The 21538-nt window shown below is 49.4% G+C and overlaps 1 protein-coding gene across 6 annotated transcripts in view; it reads left to right on the forward strand.

Annotated features, from left to right (window-relative positions):
* The window catches only part of GATAD2B (GATA zinc finger domain containing 2B), an 85579-nt gene extending 64077 nt beyond the window's left edge, over nucleotides 1-21502 (forward strand). For 3 of the 6 annotated variants that reach the window (XM_043502260.1, XM_043502259.1, XM_043502262.1), the window contains 10 exons: nucleotides 244-373; nucleotides 663-794; nucleotides 1152-1283; nucleotides 4218-4388; nucleotides 8665-8977; nucleotides 10436-10638; nucleotides 12465-12575; nucleotides 13556-13673; nucleotides 14465-15587; nucleotides 15632-21502. In XM_043502260.1, the coding sequence (XP_043358195.1) occupies nucleotides 244-373; nucleotides 663-794; nucleotides 1152-1283; nucleotides 4218-4388; nucleotides 8665-8977; nucleotides 10436-10638; nucleotides 12465-12575; nucleotides 13556-13673; nucleotides 14465-14598 (1444 nt within the window). In that variant the 3' untranslated portion in view covers nucleotides 14599-15587; nucleotides 15632-21502. Of the gene's footprint in view, nucleotides 1-243; nucleotides 374-662; nucleotides 795-1151; nucleotides 1284-4217; nucleotides 4389-8661; nucleotides 8978-10435; nucleotides 10639-12464; nucleotides 12576-13555; nucleotides 13674-14464; nucleotides 15588-15631 lie in introns of all 6 variants that reach the window. The other 3 variants (XM_043502256.1, XM_043502255.1, XM_043502261.1) reach the window with 1 other exon arrangement.
* Nucleotides 21503-21538: the final 36 nt, after the last annotated feature.

Consider the following 21538-nt stretch of genomic DNA (forward strand, 5'->3'; position numbering starts at 1 on the left):
GCATTTGGAGTGAATCCTTTTATCTTAAATGTGAACACTTGTGAGCAGAGAGCAGTCTTCTCCTTTTTGAAGCCAATAGTTTATGCTGCTTCACATGTGCGGCTATAAGAGAAATGTAAAACTCTAATGGTTCTGTCTGGCGTGGGGGAGCGGGTGGAGGTTATACTGGTCACGGATTTCTAAATGTCTCTACATTCGGAACGGCATTTCAGTTCAACTTTCTCATTTCCCTCTGTTGTGCAGTGACCAGGACAGGGGTCGATTGACCCCCTCACCAGATATAATTGTCCTTTCCGATAATGAGGCATCAAGTCCACGTTCCAGCTCTCGCATGGAAGAAAGACTTAAGGCAGCAAATCTTGAAATGTTTAAGGTAAGGAGCATCCAACCTGTTCACTAGAAACTGGAGTCTGGTGCAGTAAAGAGCCCCTACCACTGTGAAAGGGGGCACAAGCTCTTAGAGGGTTGGAAGCTGCAGGGGAAAAGTGGGCAGTACAATGACATTGTTGATGATGCTCCAGCTCACCCAAAGAATCCTCCTTAGTTCAGATTTAAGTACAGCACAAAATTACTGTGAGGGGGCCAGGTCGATTAACACTTGCTAACGAACTCTTGCTACCAGAGAGTAACCATGCGAGTCCTGAGTGAGTCTGTCTGTGCAGGGTAAAGGCATAGAGGAGCGACAGCAGCTTATCAAACAACTCCGGGATGAGCTGAGACTGGAAGAGGCCAGGCTGGTGTTGCTGAAGAAGCTGAGGCAAAGTCAACTGCAAAAGGAGAATGTTGTACAGAAGGTGAAGTTCTCGGAGATGGGCGGGTGCATGGAATTGTGTTCAATCGGGCTTGTGGGAGCCCATTCGGTGGTACATCTTAAGGCCAAATGGGTCTCTTGGGATGATGCTCGCGTTCGAGTTAGCCCCTTATTTTACACTGGCTTCCCTGTATGTGCCTGTTCCAGAGCTTGGGCAGTATCTGTTTCTTGTGGCGAAACCAGCTCATGGTCCTTGAGACCAGCAAAAGATAAATCTAGGTAGCACTGAAGTGTTAGCATCTGATTTATCATATGCAGGCTTGGTTCAGGATCAATCCATTTGTGCATTTCCTCTCATAAGTGCTCCACTGTGGTGCCAATGTTTTCTCTCTCGATCTAGACTCCAGTTGTGCAGAATGCTGCATCCATTGTTCAGCCATCTCCTGCCCATGTGGGACAGCAGGGACTGTCCAAGCTTCCCTCCAGGCCTGGAGCCCAGGGGGTTGAGCCTCAGAATTTAAGAACATTACAGGTAAGCATCATTGAGACAACGGTCTCAGCTGTCAGTGACATCAGAGACTTTTTATGTGCAGTATTAAAATCTTGTTCACCGCACATACTGCTTCCTCCAAAAGCCAAAAAATTCTTCTGTGCAAATTTCTATCCATATTGCAGATGAGATGGCTTTTCCAATAAATAAATGTTGACACTTCTGAGCCCTGTGAGTAGAACTACCTTTGTTCTTTGTGTGTGGTCACAAAATGCAGATGCAGTGACCACTGTCAGACCAGATAAATAGACTAGATGGCAGTGTCTGTCTTGTGTTCTCTATAGGACAGTCTCTTAAAAGAGGTGCTGGAAGATACAATTTTTTGTTCTGCATGATTAAGATTTCTAGTGTACTGTGTCTCTGGCAGATTTCCCCTTCTCTACCATTGCAGTGCATGCTATGAATGGGATGCTTTTCAGTAAAGGGATATGTGGTTTAATAGCACAAATTGTTTTGGGATGAAAGGACTAGCACAGTGCAAGATATGGTGGTGATGATGGTACTGAAGAAGGCTGTGTTTGGTCACCGCTTGGTATTGCATACTGCGTGTCAAGTGTCTCAGATATGAGTCGCAGGGTTACTGGTATATAGATTACTGAAAGAAATCCACCAGCATGTTAAGCAACAAGGAGGGCTACTCCCAGTGGAACTAGGTCCTGAGACACTGCAGTGTGCCTGGGAAAGGGGTGAAGGAAAACACAAACAAAATGTCAAGCTGGAATAGCTGTTTCCCAAAGAAGGTAAATATAGACAGAGGCTGGATGCTGTTTAACAAAGAGACCTTCATGTATGCTTACTGGAAAAATGCTAATCCTAGATGTCACACGTTGTTTAATGTTATGGAGATAAACGAAAAGCCAACAGTGTGAGCTCACTGGAACAAGGACTGAGTGTGCGTGTGTGGAGCAGGGTGTTTACACTGACAAGCGATGTGGATTTTTTTTTCTTGGCATTTCACCCGTCTCTGCTGTAGGGCCCAGTGCTCTCCTGCCATCTTGAAGAACTCCCACCAGAAATGTGTCTCTTCACTAGCAGACAGCTTTGGATTAACCCCCTCTGCTTTGGCTGTCCTGGGCACTCTCCAGCACAGATTACACAGGCACCCCCTTTTTTGTAAAGCAGAGCAATATGTAGTGATGGACACTGCTTAAAAATCTAGACAGGCCCCTGGTCGCTAGATCAAAGCATCTGCTACAAAACATGTCTCCAACAGAGTTCTACAGTAACTATCACATCGAAAAATGCTTGCAGATCAGCATCCTGACTTAACCCTTGCCTCCCTCCCACTTCCGCTGTGAGCTGCTGCTCCCTTCCCTGGAGGAGTCTGCACAACATTCAGTTGAGTTGACTCTGTCCAATCCATCTACAGTAGAATCTTGCTAGCTTACCCTGACTGACACAGCCCATAGAGGATTCTCAGACTGTGTGCCATGCAAAAGCCATGCTAGTGCGTTACAATGTGCCTCATCTATTCATTGGACAAGCATGGTTTTCACTTATACTCAACTGCATTTACAATATATTCCATAGTATAGAGGGAAGTCTCGGTAATGCAACCTCACAGTAACACTCCATTAAATCATGGCTGAGAGGTGGGGAGAGAGCCTATATTATGTGTCATAGGGGTGCATAGATTAGAGGTTCAGCTGTTTTACTGCCTGTAGCTTTCTCACTTGCTATCTCTGAGGATTCAGTCTAAATCTCACGGATCAGTTTCTCCTCCTGTTAGCTGTCCCCTTGTGTTGATGGCATTTGTTTCCCTGCTATGGTAACAATTCTGGGGTCAAGCCTATTGTGACTTCACAGCAGGATCAGGCTGGTAAAGGAAATGGGCTTTAAGAAAGAGGAAGCACATGGTTTGCACGTTTTGGGGAGGTTTTCTTATTTGTGAAATGAGAAAATTGTGGACTAGTAGCCTTGTTAGGGATGAGGCACTCACGTTTTTTTAATCTACTTTTTTTTTTAAATGAGAAATCCATCCCTTCAGTACACACCCATCATCCCGTTTGAACATTGTTGTGGCTCCCAGAAATGTAGAGAACTCTGAACCTTGCACATGAACTCTAGTCTGGAAAGCTAGTTGCTGACCTTTTGCTATAGTTCAACCCATACCAAGCACTTTGTTTAGTGGTCTTGGTAGCATGGTTCCTCTGACCATGATGGACTAGGATAATTTTTTCTGAACTCTGCAAGGCAACCTAGGCTAAAGAACAGCCTTTCCCCCTCACCTCACCCCCCTCCCCCCAAAAAAAAATTCTATTGGACATTATTTTATTGTAATGACGACACAGACAATAAACCCTTCAGCACTAGTCAGATAAACCCTGTTTGCTATAACTGTTTTATTTTAAATGCAGGCACTGTTTCAACCATTGTGGAGTTGACTCATACCTGAATGTCATAGCCTCCATGTAACTGGCAAACTACTTACTTTTTTCTTCAATTTGCAGCTTTGCACATGGATTAGACCAGCTCAGCCAATTAATAGCAGAGGCGGGTAGATGAAGACAGACGGAACAATTGGTATCCTAGGAAGCTTATGTTTCTGGGATGTGAAACTTCTGAAACAGTCCACCAGAGCTAGATAATGCAGATCCAGTTTCCAGAGAGCATTGCTTGATTCTGGGGAAGTTGGCAGCTGAGATTAGATCATTAATATCCCATTCTTCTTACAGTTGAAATCCCACCCTCTCCACCTGAGAGGCTTGTGCTTTAATTTTATAGCAGACCTTGCTCCAGTCAAAGCAAAACCAGGTTATGTAAAATACACGAAGCGATTAAAGGGGAAGTTGGATTAATTGATTAGTGAGAGAGCAGTTAATTTGAGTTAATGTTTACACCCATTTATATTTTACATATTCTGTTAAAAATCCCAGTTTGCCCTGATGTCCTCTATATTTTTTTTCCCCTGGACAGGGTCACAGTGTCATTAGGTCTGCCACAAACACGACCCTTCCCCATATGCTTATGTCACAGCGTGTGATTGCTCCGAACCCAGCCCAGTTACAAGGGCAGCGCGTTCCTCCTAAACCTGGCCTCATCCGCACTACAACTCCAAGCATGAATCCAGCCATCAACTACCAGCCGGTAAGTTATCTCTTACTTCTGCTTAAAATTGGATTCAGTACAGTGGAGATAAGAAGGGAAATGCCAGAAGGTGTTTCTATCTGAAGCACGGACAAAGGCACAAACCCTTAACCTGAGAAGTGGAAGGGTAAATGAAAACAGCCGTACTGGTCAGACCAATGATCCATCAGGCTACTGTGCTAGTCTTCCAAGAGTGACCAGAGCCAGGTACTTCAGAGGGAGTCAACGGAATAGGGCAATTATCGGGTGATCCATCCCCTGTCGTCCAGTCCCAGCTTCTGGCAGACAGGGGTTGCAGGACGCCTGGGTATTGAGTCCCTGACTGTCTTTGCTAATAGCCATTGGTGGACGTATCTTCCATGAATTTATCCAATTTTTTTTTTTGAACCCATTACACTTTTGGCCTTCACAACATCTTCTGGTAACGAGTTCCACAGGCTGACTGTGCATTGTGTAAAGAAATACTTTCTGTTGGGTTTAAACCTGCAGCCTATTAATTTGTTTGGGTGACCCCTGGTTCTTGTGTTATGTGAAGGGGTAAATAACACTTCCTTAGTCACTTTCTCCACCCCAGTCATGATTTTACAGACCTCTAGCATATCTGCCCTTAGTCGTCTCTTTTCCCAGCTGAACAGCCCCAGTTGTCTTAATCTCTCCTCATATGGAAGCTGTTCCATCCCCTCATCATTTTTGTTGGCTTTCTCAGCACCTTTTTCAATTCTAATATATCTTTTTTGAGATGGGGCGACCAGAAGTGCAAGCAGTATTCAAGGTGTGGGTGTGCCATAGATTTATATAGTGGCATTATGATATTTTCTGACTGATTGGTTCCTAACATTTAGCTTCTTTGACTGTCGCTGCACATTTAGCGGGTGTTTTCAGAGAACTAGCTACAATAATTACAAGATCTTTCTTGAGTGGTAACAGCTAATGTAGACCCCATCATTGTGTATGAACAGCTTGGTTTGTTTTCCAGCATGCATTACTTTGCATTTATCAACGTGGAATTTTATCTGCTTTTTGTTGCCCAGTCACCCAGTTTTAACTCTTCCCAGTCAGCTTTGAACTTAACTACGTTCTGTATTGTCTGAAAACTTTGCCACTTCACTATTCGCCCCCTTTTTCCAGATCGTTGATGAACAGCACTGGTCCCAGTACAGATCCTTGGTGAACCCCACTATTTACCTCTCTTCATTGTGAAAACTGACCATGGTATTCCTGTTTCCTATCTTTTAACCAGTTACTGATTCAGGAGAGGACCTTTCCTCATATCTCATGATTGCTTACTTTGCTTAAGAGCCTTCGGTGAGGGACCTTGTCAAAGACTTTCTGAAAGTCCAAGTACACTATAACCAGTGGATCCCCCTTGTCCACATGTTCGATGCCCTCAAAGAATTCTAATAGATTGGCGAGACTTGCTTTCCCTTTACTCTTCCTCCAACAAATATGTTCATCTGTGTGTCTGATGATTCTGTTTTTACTATTGTTTCAACCTAATTGCCTGGTATTGAAGTTTGGTTCCTCAGCATGTAATTGCCAGGGTCACCTCTGGAACCTTTTAAAAAAGTTTGTTATGTTGGCTGTCCCCCAGTCATCTGGTACCGGGGTTGATTTAAGCAATAGGTTGCATACCACTGTTAGTAGTTCTGCAATTTTATGTTTAAGTTCCTTCAGAGCTCCTGGGGGATACCATCTCGTCCTGGTGACTTACCACTGTTTGTTTGATCAGTTTGTTCCAAGTCTTTCTGTACTGACACCTCACTCTGGGACAGCTTCTCAGATTTGTCACCTAAAAAGAATGGCTTGGGGGTGAGGTCTCGCCCACACCCTCAACTGGGAAACTTTCTGTAATTTTGGCTACAGAAGGCTTTGATCCTACAGGTGGGGGTCCACAGCAGAGCAAGTCTAATTGTGATGCATATGGAAGGAGGATGTTGTGGATCTCAGTCAGCTGGGGCAATTTTGTCACTTGTGAATAAGTTCTAGCTACTGACAGGAGCAAGAACCATCATCCCTGCAAGATTTAAAGAATATATAACAAATCAAATCATCAGAGGACTGATATAGGGCAGTCTAGGCATCTACCCTTCCTTTCAAAGACAAAGGAAGAGCCTGAAGATCATAGAATATTCCTTGCAGTTTGAGGGCAAGAAATGTACAACCATCATTTGTCCTAGATCAGGATGCACAGGGGCTGCATCTGGAAGTCAGACCATTAAGGCTGAGAGTGGATAAAGAGAGTACAGCCTGGTACTTTCATAGATACACAGGGCTGAAATGGACCTCAAGGCCCCGCTAGATACGTCCTTGCAGTTTAACAGGTGAGCCATTGGTAACTTCTTCAAGTTCAGCCAGTAGTGTACCTACCTTCTGGTCATTTCATCTAGACCACGTTTTGCTAGCTTGCTTATGAAAGCGTTATGTGGGACTGTGTCAAAAGCCTGACTAGAATCAAGGCTTTAATGTCACCTAAAGATCAAGAAAAAGGGCTGCTGGTGCCAACTCCATTACAGCAGTTGGAGAAACCAGACACTCTCAGACCTTGTTGGGCATGGTCGTCACTTAAGCACAATGGCCTTGCTTATTGTGACTCAGATGCTGGCCTGATGTGTACATTCCAAGTCACAGGCAATGTTTTCTGGACCTGTGAATGATTCGGCTGAAACTGAGTGTGAAAAGGCCAAGATGATGATGCTTTGTGAGCATAATGCTGTGAACTGCTGAAAAGTGAAGACATTAAGTCAGCTTCTGCCCTTGATAGGATGGCAAATGCGTCATGACGTGGGGTGGAGCTTGGCATGTTTAAGGCCAGAACACACCACTAGGTCATCTGGTCTGACCACCTGCATATCACAGGCTATTTAAATTTTATCCCATTACCCCTGTATTCAGTGCAATGGTTTGGCTAAAGCCTATCTTTCAGAAAGGCATCTAGTCTCAATATTGAAGACTCCAAGCAGTGGAGAATACACCACTTCACTGGAACAAACTATTAAGGGATTAATCGCCCTGTTAAAAATTTGTGCCTAATTTCTAATGGTCTAGTTTCAGCTTCCAGTTATTGGTTCTTGTTCTGCCCTTCTCCACTACATTAGAGTGCTTTATTATCCAGTGTTTTCTCCCAAGGAAGATCTCTAGATAGTGTTATCAAGTCACCTCTCAATCATTTGAGAAGCCTAACAATTTGAGCTCTTTAAGTTTCTCACTGAGGCATTTTCTCTAGTTCTTGAACAATTTGTGTGTCCTTTTCTGCACCCTCTCCAATCTTCAAAATTCTTTTGAAAATTGGATAGCAGAACTGGATGTCTAAATTTTTCCTCTAATCAGTTTAATTCATAATTTTCCACAGCTTTGGGAAATTAACGCTTTTGAAGCATCAAATACATATTCTATTACTGGTTGGGACTGTCTTCTGTTTGACCATATTGCAATGTTCAGCCATATGAAATGGGAAAGCCACTTGGAATGGGGAAGACTGGCAGCCAAGGCCTCTAAGCGCACTTTGGTTGCATGTGTGGATCTGGACTCTTGCAGGAAGTGGTGCTGAATACTGTATCCGCAGTCAGCAGGGGATTGTCAGGTGCTTTGTTACTATCGTGTGCCAAAGGAATGAAGGGCTGAGAACCCAACCGAATGGAGGATACAGAGGACAGCTGCTGGGGATGGAAGAAGAGGTAGCTGGTGTATTCTGCGCACTTGTGTGGGAGGAGATGGACACCATCTGGCAGTGGTGGTGATGCTTGGGCACATGCTAGGTCAGTGAGGCAAAAGGTGTGGAGGAGCACAACTTGACTGTGAGCAATGGTGCCAACTAGAGAATCACAGCACATAGTGTTGCCTATACTCCAGATGAGGTTTGGCACAGGTGCCCGAATGCAGGGCTTGAGTTTGTGTTCGTTTAGCCAGGGTCTCCTTAAGCTGGCTGTAGGGTTCATTAGACCATTGGATGTTGCAGAAGAGGTTTTTTGGATGCAGATTTAATTCCTCCAGAGATGTCTCTTGGGGCATTTGTGATGTTGCTGATTAGTTAATGGCAGAGGCTAAGACATACCCTGTAGTTGGGATCCAGGTCACTCCTGGTCCCTGGCTTTCTGTTGTAGTGACTGCAGTCTCTACCACTGAGCCGTACCTACCTTCAGCAGGCTACCCAGAGCCATAGTGCCGTGTGCTCGCAAGTCCCCATAGTGGGAATCAAGTTCCATCAGTCAGATTTCACTGTCCTTTCTGTGCACGGCCATCAGGCTCCCGCCCTAATCCTCTCTTCTCTCTCCAGCAGTCAAGTTCTTCTGTTCCTTGCCAGCGTACTACTTCTTCAGCCATCTACATGAACCTTGCCTCTCACATCCAGCCCGGGACTGTGAACAGGGTGTCATCCCCGCTCCCCAGCCCCAGTGCCCTGAACGATGCCGCCAATTCCCAGGCAGCTGCCAAGCTTGCCCTGCGCAAGCAACTGGAAAAAACGCTGCTGGAGATTCCACCCCCGAAACCGCCAGCACCCTTGCTTCACTTCCTGCCCAGCGCGGCCAACAGCGAGTTCATCTACATGGTGGGACTGGAGGAGGTGGTACAGAGTGTTATTGACAGTCAAGGTGAGTTACAAGGCAGCACAAGCCAGGTGAGCAATAGGACTACTACAGAGACAACAGTGACTAGACCTGAGGTCAGGACACCTGGATTCTTTTCCTAGAATGGGAGCTTTGGCCGAGTCACTTCCCCTCTGTTTTCCCCGTCTGTAAAAGGGAGTCATACTTACCTTTGCATAGGACTGAGATCCTTGGCTTAAAGAATGGGAGTCACTTCCTCTCCACCTACAGCTTTCCATCTGAAAAACTGGCAGTGCTTGGCTGCCTGTCTCACAGGGGTGTCGGGAGGATTAATGGCTGTAAAGTGCTTCGAAGATCAGTGCTAAGTATAATTCTAGCATTGCAGTGCCCAGGGCAGTGAAATCCTAGTGCAGTGCTAATGGCAGCGAGCAGGCTGAAGAACTGTCTGTATGTGTGCACACCTACGGTGTGGTCCTTGAGAGAAGACTGCTGATTGGTTAGCAAGCACTGAAAGGGTCCCTGGTCAGCTTAGCCCCCTTCATGCTATCCTTGGGTAGGGGGATAAAGGGAAGACTTTTTTTAAAGAATCCTCCCCCACCCCTTTACCTGGGGAAAACCCACAGAACAAACCTCTGGAGTTCAGATGCAAAATAGCATGAGTCCCTCTTCTCTGGCACTGAAATTGCCATGGGCTCCTGTGTCTGGCCCGCAGTTTCCATTCCCGTGGAAATGGACTTTGAATCTCCACCAACAGCCTGTCTTTTAAAGCACCTTCTTTTGAAATAATTGTTTTAAAAGCACCTCACCCTGATTTCAGTGCTCTCTGTTACCATGGGAACAGGAAGAGTAGCCAGAAACAGAGTTGTAAAAACTGTTATGTAAATCCCTCTGCAGTGTTCTTAGGCAAGATACAATCTGTATCTGAAAAGGGGGAGCAAATACTATCTGTAAGGTAACCGACTTGGAACAGGGATGCACTGCACCAGCAATTACTCTGCAGAGTGGAGTTATTTGCATCAGAGAATTTCAGATTCTAGATGAGGCCTCTTTAAAATCATCTGTTTGCTGGCATTTGTCCTGCCGAACTCCGGTGGAACTCGGCAGATGTCAGTGTCTCCCCTGTTTGGAACCTGACAGTTTAAAAAGTTTAAAAGCTTGGTTTTAAAGCTGGCCACTGGCAACTTCCATCCTTGCGGGCAGTAACTGGGCAGCCCCCTACCTGAGAGCCTCCTGATGTTGCAGTTCCCTAGAGCCTGGGAATGAGAGCAGGCTGGAATCTCATGCATAGCTGCACAGGGAGGACCCATGCTCACGTTCATCCTGAGCATATCTTATGGCAAAGCCTAGTCTGCTCCCATCCAAAGTTTCTCTTTGGCAATGCTGACTCTTAACGTGCAGAGTGCCCCTTACTTACACTGACCCAAGGGTGCAGGTTGGTTCTGTCTCCATGACTGGGGGGGAGTTTGTACCACCCCATTAACCCCTGTTGTTGGTGACATCTAGGCAAAGGCTGCGCGTCCCTTCTGCGCATGGAGCCCTTTGTCTGCGCTCAGTGCCGCACTGACTTCACCCCGCACTGGAAGCAGGAGAAGAACGGCAAGATCCTGTGCGAGCAGTGCATGACCTCCAATCAGAAGAAGGCGCTGAAGGCAGAGCACACCAACCGGCTGAAGAACGCCTTTGTGAAAGCCTTGCAGCAGGAGCAGGCAAGTTCCATCCTGGCATCCCAACCTGCTGGAGACGCAGGCATCCTCCAGCTCCAGTCCTGCTTCCAATCTCTGCTTCTCCCTTCCCCAGCAGCGCATGGGTTTGCCACGCGTGCAGAGGCAATCCGTGTTCCCTTTCCTCCGTGCAGTCTTGTGACCAGTTCCTGGAGGGGTGCTCTGTCAGTGCAGTACTTACCTAGCACTGGCTTTTCTTAAACTGTATCTAAAAATACCCTCTCCTGCAGTGAACGGAGTATTTCCTGAGGCCCGTTATTCCTTTTTCCTTTGTGTACGTTCTCCCAATGGCTTTATAACTCGCTTGCCACACTGGCAGTGGGAGGCAGAGTGGGCTGGGAACTGGGAGTCAAGGCTACTGGCTTCTGTTCCCAGTTCTGCCACTGCCTTCCTGTAATACAGGAGAAGTTGCTTAACCCCTCAGTATCTATTTGCTCAGCTGTCACATAAAGACATTTGCCTACCTCCACGCTTCGTGTTTGCAGAGTGCTTTGAGACGGAGCCAGGCCAAAGGAGTGATTCCAGATGAACATCATGGGGGCCTGGAGCAGGATTCATCCCTCCACTTGTGGCTGGGAGTATTATAGATGCAGTGTACTTAGCTGTGCTGTCATTGCTGGGAAGCTCTGTGCTCCCCCCAGAGCAGCTAAGTGGAGAGCAGTGTTGGGCGGCTCTGAATGAAGTCTTCCCGACTCCCTTTTTAGATGGATAGTGACCATAATGTGGGGCAGGAGCTGAGAACAAGGGCAGGGGGAGAAGCTGCCCTGATGTCAGGGAGACTCTAAGTTCTCCTCCCTCCCTCCCTTAGCACTTGGGGTAGGGTGAACAGACTTCAGTCAACTGAGGTCCATGAGGGAAGTGGCCTGTTGCCCATCTTGTGGGCTAGGGAATGTGTAATTCAGCAATGGACAAACTGCCAGCTACTCCTGAGCTGCAGCATTCGGTCACTCTGTGCCTTCGAAAAGCTCCCCCTGAGGGCGGTAGCTGCCCAGCCCCCTGTGGAAGCCAGTGGGAATTGGGAGCTCTTTTTGAAAAGCTCCCCTAAAGTCAAGTGAGTCTCTAACGGGCTGCCCTGACCCACATCCTCAGGGCTGCCCAGATCCACCGGGATGGCTTATCTGTGACTCCATCCGTGTGGGGTGGGAATGCTAGAATAATCCCCTGATGCCGCAGCTCTGCCGGTCTGGCCCTTGCAAGCCACCTCCTTTGCAAGGACTCCATCTAGCCCCTTTGTCCTGGTCCAGGCTAGGGGTAGTAGGTTAAGATGCCCCCTCTAGCGCCAGTCTGGTCTTCTCTCACACGTCTGGCAATCAACACTGCGGACTAAACCGAGAGGCCCTTTGCTCTGGGTAGAGCTGATTAGATGTCCTTGTGTATCGCTGTTGGTACGCAAGGCATTTTCCAGGCCATAGACGGACAGTTTACAATCTCCGGCAAACATCAGACTCTGGGCAACAATTCAGGCAGAGGGGTGTTGGGAGCAATGCGAGGAAGAGGAGGGTCAGTGAGGGCTCCACAGCAACCAAATCACATGCAGCTTGAATGTAGAAAGGAGCCTAAATGCTCCTCTTGCTTTGAGGGCAGAAGGATCCCAAGGCTGGCTTTCCCTGGCACTTCTTCTACCCCCTCCCCGGCCCCCCAGCATAGGCAGCAGATTTAATTGGGACTCTCTCTGCCATACACTGACCTTGCTGCCCATACGGGCCCCAGAGAAGGAATTGTTCCTGCGTATCACTGACAGTAGCCACTGGGGTAAATGCTCCTAAATTGGCCCCTTGTGTGTTGCTCTAAAATGCCTCTGCTTCCTGCAGGAAATTGAGCAGAGGCTACAGCAGCAGGCAGCCTTATCTCCCACTGCAGCTCCTGCTGTGTCCAGTGTCGGCAAACAGGAGACCATCATGAGGCACCACTCACTCCGACAGGTGAGCAGCTCCAGTGGTGTGAGACAGCGGCCCGCCAGCCTCTTGGTGGCCATGGCAGGGGAGGGGTTGGCCCTTTCAGTTGATGGAATGTATTGTCCGGATGGCCAGCGCCAGCGCCGATGCAGCTGGGGCGCCGAGTCTCTGGTCTCACACAGCACTGCAGAGGCAGCAGCCAGCCTGCTTGCCTTGAGACTTACCCTGTCGTCTCCAAGCCGCTCTTTGCAACAGCGGGGGGCCATTTCTCATCCATCCTTTGTACTTTGTGGGCCCTTTCCCTCTCAGTATTACCATCCCTTTGTAATTCTTCCCCCATCCACATGCTGTGGTAGTCAGACTTACTGCAGTGATCCTGAGTCTGGGTGGCACCTGGTCTACAAGCAGAGATGATGGGGACAGCTTCCTGAGTTGCCTGCCCTGCGGGGCTCCCCTGGCACCTCAGTGCCAACTGCCAGGAAGGCGTATAAGCCCCTTTCCGCTGCCTGCCCGGTCACTCCCAGATCAGCCAGCGGGGGAGCAGGCACTGGAGTGAGCTCTCAGCCTGGTAAGGCTGCCCAAGGCCTGAAATCAATCACTGGCAAACATGGGGTTTTCAGGATGGTGGACGCAGGCAGAGAGCAGTCCCTCCCCTCGTCTCTGGCTGCTGCCCACTTGCTATTTCCACTAGCACCTACTGCCAGGCGCTCCATGACCTGTCAAGGCTGGTCACCGTTTTGCTCTGACACTGGTCTGGGACCTTCCTGCCTTTCATTCCAACAGAGATGGGAGCTCTGAATACATCACCTGTCCCTGTCTGGTGAAACCAAAGCTGCCTGACTTCCCCATGCTGGAGCTGGGCTTTGGGTCAGGATGTGTATGTTGGTACGTGTGGATTATGGCCAGACCCCTTCATGGCCCTTGCTCTTTCACTGGTGCTGCTTCTGGAAAAGGTGGGGTGTGTGTGTACTGCTCACTTGCCACTTGTTTGCTCTCTCTGACCGCAGGCTTCACAGCCCCAGAGCACTCTGCAGCGTGGCATCCCCACCTCTGCCCGCTCAATGCTGTCCAATTTCGCACAGGCGCCACAGCTGTCGGTTGCGGGTGGTCTCCTTGGTATGCCAGGTAACGTCAAACGTTGGTCTGTGGAATGGGAAGGGGAGGCCGGGCTGCAGACTAGACTAAGACCCTTAACCACATTGTCAGTGGCTGGAAGTCCTCTCCTCAGAGCATGGCCAGTGGCCTGAGTGCAGGAACTCGCTGTGCTGACGGGGACCTGCTCCAGGGCCAGGAGCTTGCACTTCTCAGTTCCTCCATCTCTCAAATGGATAATTCCACTGACCTGAGGGTCATTGGGAGGACAGGTTCATGTCTGTCATGTGCATGGAAGTTGGAGACCCTGCATAGGTGCTAATATTGCCTGGCTGGCTGCTCAGTGCTCTGACAAACACGAGAGAGCCTATCACAGCTCGTGTGTCCTTCTGGGACAGTGGCTTTGTATTATAAGGCTAGGCCTGTGTTTTCATTGATTCTGTAACCAAATGGCCTTTCAAACAAATGGCGGGGGGTCAGTTGTACTAATTACCGTTGAGTGTAATGATGATCAGTCAGGGACAATAGAGACCTTGTAGAACCGTCATTTATTCCTGGCACACACTTGCTCCTGACTTGGTGCATGCTCCCAAAGGAAGGCGTAGAAGCCTTGTGGCTTGACAGGATGCTGGCTCATGTAGGGGACAGACCTGTACTGCGTGGGTGGGGCGTGGAGCCCTCTCTTTCAGGGAGTGGCAGTAAGAGTCGATGGCGAGAGTTCTGTTAAGCTGGCTGCCTCTGCACTCTCTGGGGCGGGGTGGTTTTGGGTGTGTCACGTGTGTTACAGGAGTAATTGTCTCCACTTGCTTTTCTCTCCCCTCTAGGTGTTAACATTGCATACCTGAATGCTGGGATTGGAGGCCACAAAGCATCGAGTTTGGCAGACCGGCAGCGGGAATACCTTTTAGATATGATCCCACCCCGGTCTATATCGCAGTCCATCAGCGGACAGAAATAACGCCTATTGACCCTCCCCCCCCCCCCACTTCTGTCGCATGCAGTGCCTGTACTGGTGCCTACCATACATGGTGAAAAGACACAAAAAACATTTCAAAACTTCAGCGACCTGTCCTTTCCCAAACCTTAACTCTTCTCTTTGGTTTTCTATAGCAGTGAGGTCATTCCCCTTGCCCGAGGTCAGGACAATTGTCTGCTTGAAATCAGCACTATACACGTGTTAATGCTCGTTTTATGCTATTTTTTGTAATGACAAAGCATAGAATTTTTAATTTTTATTTTTCCTTCTGCTAAATGGATGGTTAAACTTTTTTCCTTTCCAGAGATTTTTTTTTTTAAGAGCATCCACTCTACTCCAAGTGACCATTTATACAGGGTGGTCAGTGCTGACTCGAGGGGAAGAGGGGGGAGAGGTGGCCATGTGCTGGCGTTTGGACAGCTGTTCTATGCACTTAATAGGGCGAATTAAGACTTGCATTCTTTGAGTTGCTCACCAAAAGAGGTAAGGGACAGAGGTTCTGTGGATGCGTCCAATTGAATCTCGCTGGGGGGTTGGTCCGTAATAGCTTGGCCCACATGCAATTGTTAATGGTATATGATGCCTTTCCCTGGAGGAAGGCAGCCCCGTGTGTGAAGGAGCTGTTTCAGTGCCGTGCATCTGCCACTTGCAGCACATGTGGCTTGATGCAGATCTCTGTGCTTGACAGAGCAGTGCAAGGGATGGCAGGGCTGATGGATTGTGCCAGGGAATCCCATCAGTTGTGCTGATGCAGCTGGGCTACCAGACTCAGTAATGCAGTGCAGCAGAAATGGAGCAGACCCGTGCTGCCACCACGTGTGTGTTTCCGTCTCCCAGTAATTCTGATGCTCCCTGTTTAGAAGTTGAAGTTCTCTAAGGGACTGTGATGAACTACCAAAGGGCACAGTGGCCTCATGCCTTTTTAATCCCCCGCTGCCCCCATGCTGTTCTGCTCTCAAGAGCAGCTCCCTGTCATTGACGCCGTGAAGCTGGAAGCGTCTCGGCTGCCAGGCAGAAAGTGTTGCAGGGCACAGTGGACCGAGCTGCGGTAGGAGCTTGGATTGGATTGAGTTAGCAAACCCAAAGCAAGAGCAAGCTGAGAGTCGTGTCTGCAGATCGCTCTATTTGCACTTACCGTTGCCCCAAGACGCCCCGCACCTGAACCCGAAAAGAGCAGAACCATCTCCTGGCAGCAGAGGGTGCCGCCATCTCACCAGTACCCTGGAAAGAGGCCCCGCAGAACTGCAGTCTTGGGAGCAGGATGCTGGTGTGGAGCCTTCCCGCTTGCTGTTGATAGAATTATGTTAATGGGGGTAACCTCCTTGGTCAAACTGTTACAAAACGAAGCGAATATGCTTGATTTGCTGCTTCTGAGGGGGAACCCTGCCCTCCTTGGACAGCGTTTCCTGATGGAACATTAATTGTGCAATGAAGTGCTACGTCATCACTCGCATGGAGTGTCATTGTCGGGGTGCCCGGCAGCACCTGGTGTTTGGGAAGAGGCACCCTTCTTTTCAGCATGACTCCGTGCTGCATCGCCACTGACACTTGGGTTCCTGTCGTCTCTGTCCCTCCTGTCTCTGGTTGATAGCTGTGGCTGCAATACCTGAACTGCCATAGTCTGAACGGATTGCTGCCGAGTGACTGAAGGAGGTCTGATGCCTTTACTTTGAAAGCCAGCAGGATTTCTCCCAAAGAGGCACAACGCGCCTGCCCCTGTCTTTGGAGAGGAGGGTCTGTATCAATGCAAGAACTAGGCCCTCCCTACCTACTCCAGTTCCTGTGCAGACTTCTCTCCCTCACCCGATCATCTCAAAGTGGGGGGGGGGGCTGTGCTGGTACAACAGGCCCTTCCCCGCTCTTTGCTTCGGTGCACCCCACTCCCTCTATTCAGTGAGCACTTAATAATAATCGAGGGGCGTGGATGCGTGGCTGGGGCCCTGCAGAGGTGAAAGGATTTTTTTGGAAAGTAGTGGAATGCGCAGTGGCTTTTTTCTTTTGTTTTGTGGTTCACTGTTTAGCTGGCGTGGTACTCCTCTCCCACACCCACTGGGACATTGATTATCAACCTGCTGTGCTTAGAGGGGAGCACTTTGATTAACTGTTTCTTCTCCTTTGATAAAGCCAAGAAATTATCAGCCTGTTCTTTGTGCCCGCCCCCCACCACCACCACTTGCCTCTTGACATGGAGTTGGCTTTGTCCCGCTGTCTCCTGCCCTCATCTCCCCCCATGGGTGTTACCGAGAGGTATGAGGTGGCCCAAGCAGATTGGCTGAGATTAACATTAAAAATGTGCAATACTTAAGTCCCTGCCGCTGAGGCCTCATGCACTAGTTAATTGTCGGAGAGCAAGTTAACAATAATGGTGCTAAGTTAAATTTCTTGGGAAGGGGATCAGGGTCCCCCAACCACCCCAGATTGATTATTGCAGTGGTTGGTGAAAGAAAAGTCCCTGTCGCTTGCTTATAGATTTATTTCCGTCCTGCAGCCCGGGCCTCGCAGATCACCCTGTCTGACCCAGTGCAGTGAAGGCTGACCTGCTTCTGTGGCAGGCAGCATGGTCCGAGCCTGGGTCCGGGAGCCAGGAACTCCCCAGTTCTACTCCCAGTTCTGTGGCCTTGGGTAAGTCACTTCACCTTCCTCTTTCCCCAACTGTAGATTGGAGGCTGCCTCACGGGGGTTGTGTGGGCTGCTGGGTGTCCGTCAAGTGCTGGAGGTGCACAGTGGCTTTACTGAGACAGGTGAGGCCCTGCTCAGATCCTGCTGGCCCATCTGTTGCTCGCTGTGGCCTCGAGTTGCTCCTTCCCTTTGGCTGATGTCCTCTGAGCTGTTCTTAAGGCCCAGCCAGCGACGGGAGCCAGTCGTATTACTTGGCCCGCAGCTGTTTTCTGCTCATTGCCCAGTTCCCCTCTCTCCATAGTCCCACACTCTTGCCAATCGGTTGCTGAATTGTAAAATCATTCATGAATCCCCCCTCTCCCCCAACTCTTGTCCTGGAAGTGTGTCTCCACACATTGATGGGTTCTGTGGTGCTAAGGGGAGAGGGAACCAATAGCGGGGTGCTCTCCCTGCATGCAGCCCCAGCTGTTCACGTGAAACAGAAATTCTCATCTCCAGCAGGACTGGGGGGCTGCACCTCATCTCTGGAGTTTTGTTCCTTGGTTCTGTAAACGCTTCCTGCAACAAGCAGGGTTCTTCCCACACTTCGTAGAGGGGTACCCCGAGTTAGAAAGCACAGAGCAAATGCTCCCTTTGGCCTTGGCTGGGTTCACTGCACAGCAATCCAGCAGCAGTCGGCAGGTGCCAGGTCATGTTGGTAAACCTGGGAGCACCAAAAACTGGGCACCTGCTTTGTGTTTCAATGCTGTTTCCATCCCCCAGTCATCCGAGCCCATCCTTCACTCCTGCTGCCCTGGGCACCTTACCCCTTCCACTGGGGAATCTCTCTGGCTTCCTCTCATTAAATCCCCAGGGAATTTCTGTTGCCTAGACCCTTGCACTGCTGCTGGGGATGGTGGAGTATCCAACCCTCCAGACAGCAGTTTGGTTCATTGCAGTATTTGACGCCCCACCCCTCTGCCTGCTTATCTCTGTGTCGAAGGGGAATTAAGATGCTTGCTTTGTCTGTGATCTGCACAGGTTTAAATTTTTTTTGTCTTGACCACAGCGCGCGACCACTCCCAATCCCTGGTAAAGTGCCCCTCCCCCTTTATGGATGTGATGTACGGTAGAAAATCGTCTCTTTTTTTAGATACAGAAATAGGGATTTTTTTCCCCGCTTCAGTTAGCTTTTCTTTTACAGCTAGATGTAGAGCTGCTTGTGAACGCTTTAGTGGGGTTTTATTTTTTGTTCCTCCAAAGGCATAACCCATCCCTCCCCCTTTCTTCTCTAACCCTCACCCATCTCCACTCACCCACCCTGACAAGATCTTAATTAGCTTATGATATTGCTGCCGAAATGTTATAACAAGGACTCATTCGTGTATATAAGCTATTTCTTGACACATTAAAAACAATTGTACATTGTGTAGAAAACAAAACAAAACAAAAAAACAGCCTCGCCATGGATATTGTGAAAGTTGTTACGTCCTTTTGTAGTGTGACCTTTTGTGTATGACCTGAAACGTGCAAAAGGGGTGGTTTCCGGTGGGTGGGTTAGGGAAGCAAAGTCAGATGGCTGCAGAGGGCAAAGATCCCAGGGGCTGGCGCTCTTGTCCAGGCGGGAACTGCTAGCCTGCAGAAATGCACTGGTGGCAATCGCCACCTCCCAAATCTGTGCCTTTCACACACACAAAGAAGGACCCTACAAGTTACCAGCACCCCCTAGTGCAGTGGAGGCAGGAAGTTTTTTCCCCCAGCGTTAGGTTTACAGCTCGTGATGTCTCTCTAACCAGCAGTGGTGGTGCATTCCCGTGGGGAGCATCCGGATCTTGGGGAGTGGGACGGGGGTGGGGACAAGTATTATGAACTGTAATTGTATTTGCACTGTTTTTATTATTGCATTGGCATATATACAATATACATCTATAACAACCTGCGGTGTGCGGCTTCCTTCATGTTCTGTCTGCCAGAGCCTGTGCAGACGCTCAGCAGAGCCCAAAACAGGCAGGGACCCAGGATGAAATGATAGAGCTTCTCAGACCGGCTGCTGGGAAAGGGGGAAACATCTGTTCCCAGCAGCTATGACAATCCAAAGAGCTTGAGATGCGTGGTCTCCAGTACTGTGTGACTGTGGCTGCTCTCAGAACGGCTGCCCCAGGATTCCTGTGGTCACTAGCCCCTCCCGGGGAGAGGCAGCCTAAGCAGTTGTTGGTCAGACATAAAGGTGCTGGCACAAGGTGCTGGTCTAACCCTTCCCTGGATTTCAAGTGTCTTACCAGTGCCTGTCCAGACTCTGTGTTCATCTGAGAGAGCAAACAGCACCTGTAAGATCCAGAGCCCTTTGGAGTCCCGGCTTCTCGTCTCCTCCCTGCAGTCTAAGCCAGCTGACACCTACACTCCTTGCACGCTCTTTGTAGTGCTCTGTATAGCTGACCCTGCCTGAAGACTCCCGTTCCCCCCAGCTGGGTGCATTCCTCTTGGTGCAGCCTGGCGGGTCCTGCTCCGACCAGCCCAGGCTCAGAACCGGCTCGCCTACCCTTTGCCCTGCTGAAAAAACCCTCTCAGCATTTGCACCTGTTCTCAAATCCCCATTGGGTGAGCAGCATCGTGCTAGGGCTGCCGTAGCGTTCCCTTCAGCCTGGCAAAATGGGGGCCCGTAGAACATTGCAGAGTGGCCCACTGTGTGGTGTCTCTGCTCCACAGAGACTGGCTTGTTCTCTCCAGTCCCCCTCACTCCTGCCTGCCAGTTCCTGGCTCCTCTGAAGCCTTCCACGTCCGCACATGCACCCACCTGCTTCTCCACAAGCATCCTGGTGTTGGCAGGTTCCCAGCTGATCAGTGGTACCAGAACACCAAGGGACTGAGCCCCTTCCTGGAGTGGGCTCCTGGTACCAGCAGCGAAGGCTGCCCCAGCTGTCTGCATGACTGGAGGGGATTGAAATGGACTGGGCGGGGTGGGAAGCTACAGCCCCTCTCTGTTCTGGGAATGGGGAAGGGTGTGTTAGTGTCTCACTTCCTTGCTTTCCCTCCCACGAATACCCCCAGCCCCTCCAGCTGTTCATGTGGCCAAAAGATTACACTGATGGAGGTGACTTGCTGGCTCAAATGGGCTAAGCAGCTCCATAGCAGACCCGTTCCCTCGGGGTGCTGTGATAGGGACGGTCTGGGCATAGGGTTGCACCAGCGTGCTTTAGGAGGACAGAGGCAATTCCAGTGCGTTTTGCAGGCAGCTGTTTGCACTCTGTCACCAGCATATGCAGCTCTGCTCTGGAAAGACTCCAGGTCCGTGATTCTTGCTAAACTCATTCAGAAACTGGGAGCTGGGTCGTCGCCCTCCCCATCCAGCGTGTTCTCGCTGTGTCTGCGCCCAGTTTGCATGGCTGAAAACAAAGCGGGAGGTTGTTCTCCAGCCAGGCTGGAATCCAGCTCGTTCTACCTAGCTGTGACTAGCGCTGATGAAGGGAAAGGCAGTCAAGCTTTGCTCAGGAATGGGAGCGAGAGGCTCCCAGTTAGCAGGGCACTTCAGAGCAGAAACCGCCGCACCTCTCAACAGAGCTTCCAAGGGTTGGCCCAGGTGTTGTATCCCTTCCCGCAACTTCAAGTGTAGCCCAAATCTTCATAGGTGATTTTAGAGGCCCAACTGGAGCCTTTCAAAGGGGCCTGGCTTTTCCGGCAGCCCTTCCTGAAAGTCTACACCCCTTTAAGGCATCTCAGACTGGGCACGCAAAATTGCTACCCACTTCTCCAAACTTCGTTCTGTAGCTACATCCAATCTGGCTGCTCAGGGCCTGGAGTCACCGGCTTGAATGCCCGACGTCCCTGGAGAGGTGCTGTTGGATCCAATTTCTCAGCACAGCCTTCCATCCCCCAAACAGTTTGTGCAAAGGCACTGCTACCATGCTCTGCCCTGGTTCCTGACTGCACAGCACCTTCATCCTCACTGAGTGATGCCCCCAGAGCTTGGAGGGGAGGGAGAAGTCTGGGTGGATAGCAAGGGATACAGCGTGGCAAAGCAAGGGGATCCCAGCCTCACACCTGCAGCCTAGCTAACCGAGAGGTGAGGGGTGCGGGAAACCAGGCCTTTTGCACAATTTTAAGTTTTTTTTGCATTGTGTTTTGAAATCTGGTTTAAAAAAAAAAAAGCTGTTTAAATACTGCCAAGCGATTATGCAGTGACTGGTTAAAAATAATAAGCTAATTTTTGGAGAAAGGATTAAAAAAAACTTTGTAATATTTATCACTTGCAAGCTATGTTTAATAAAGAAAGGAATGATTTATAACTTTTTATGAGGCTGGTGCGTTGCATTTGGGGTTGGGTGGT

The sequence above is a fragment of the Dermochelys coriacea genome, chromosome 24, assembly GCF_009764565.3.
Source record: "Dermochelys coriacea isolate rDerCor1 chromosome 24, rDerCor1.pri.v4, whole genome shotgun sequence".
NCBI classification, from domain to species: Eukaryota; Metazoa; Chordata; order Testudines; family Dermochelyidae; genus Dermochelys; species Dermochelys coriacea.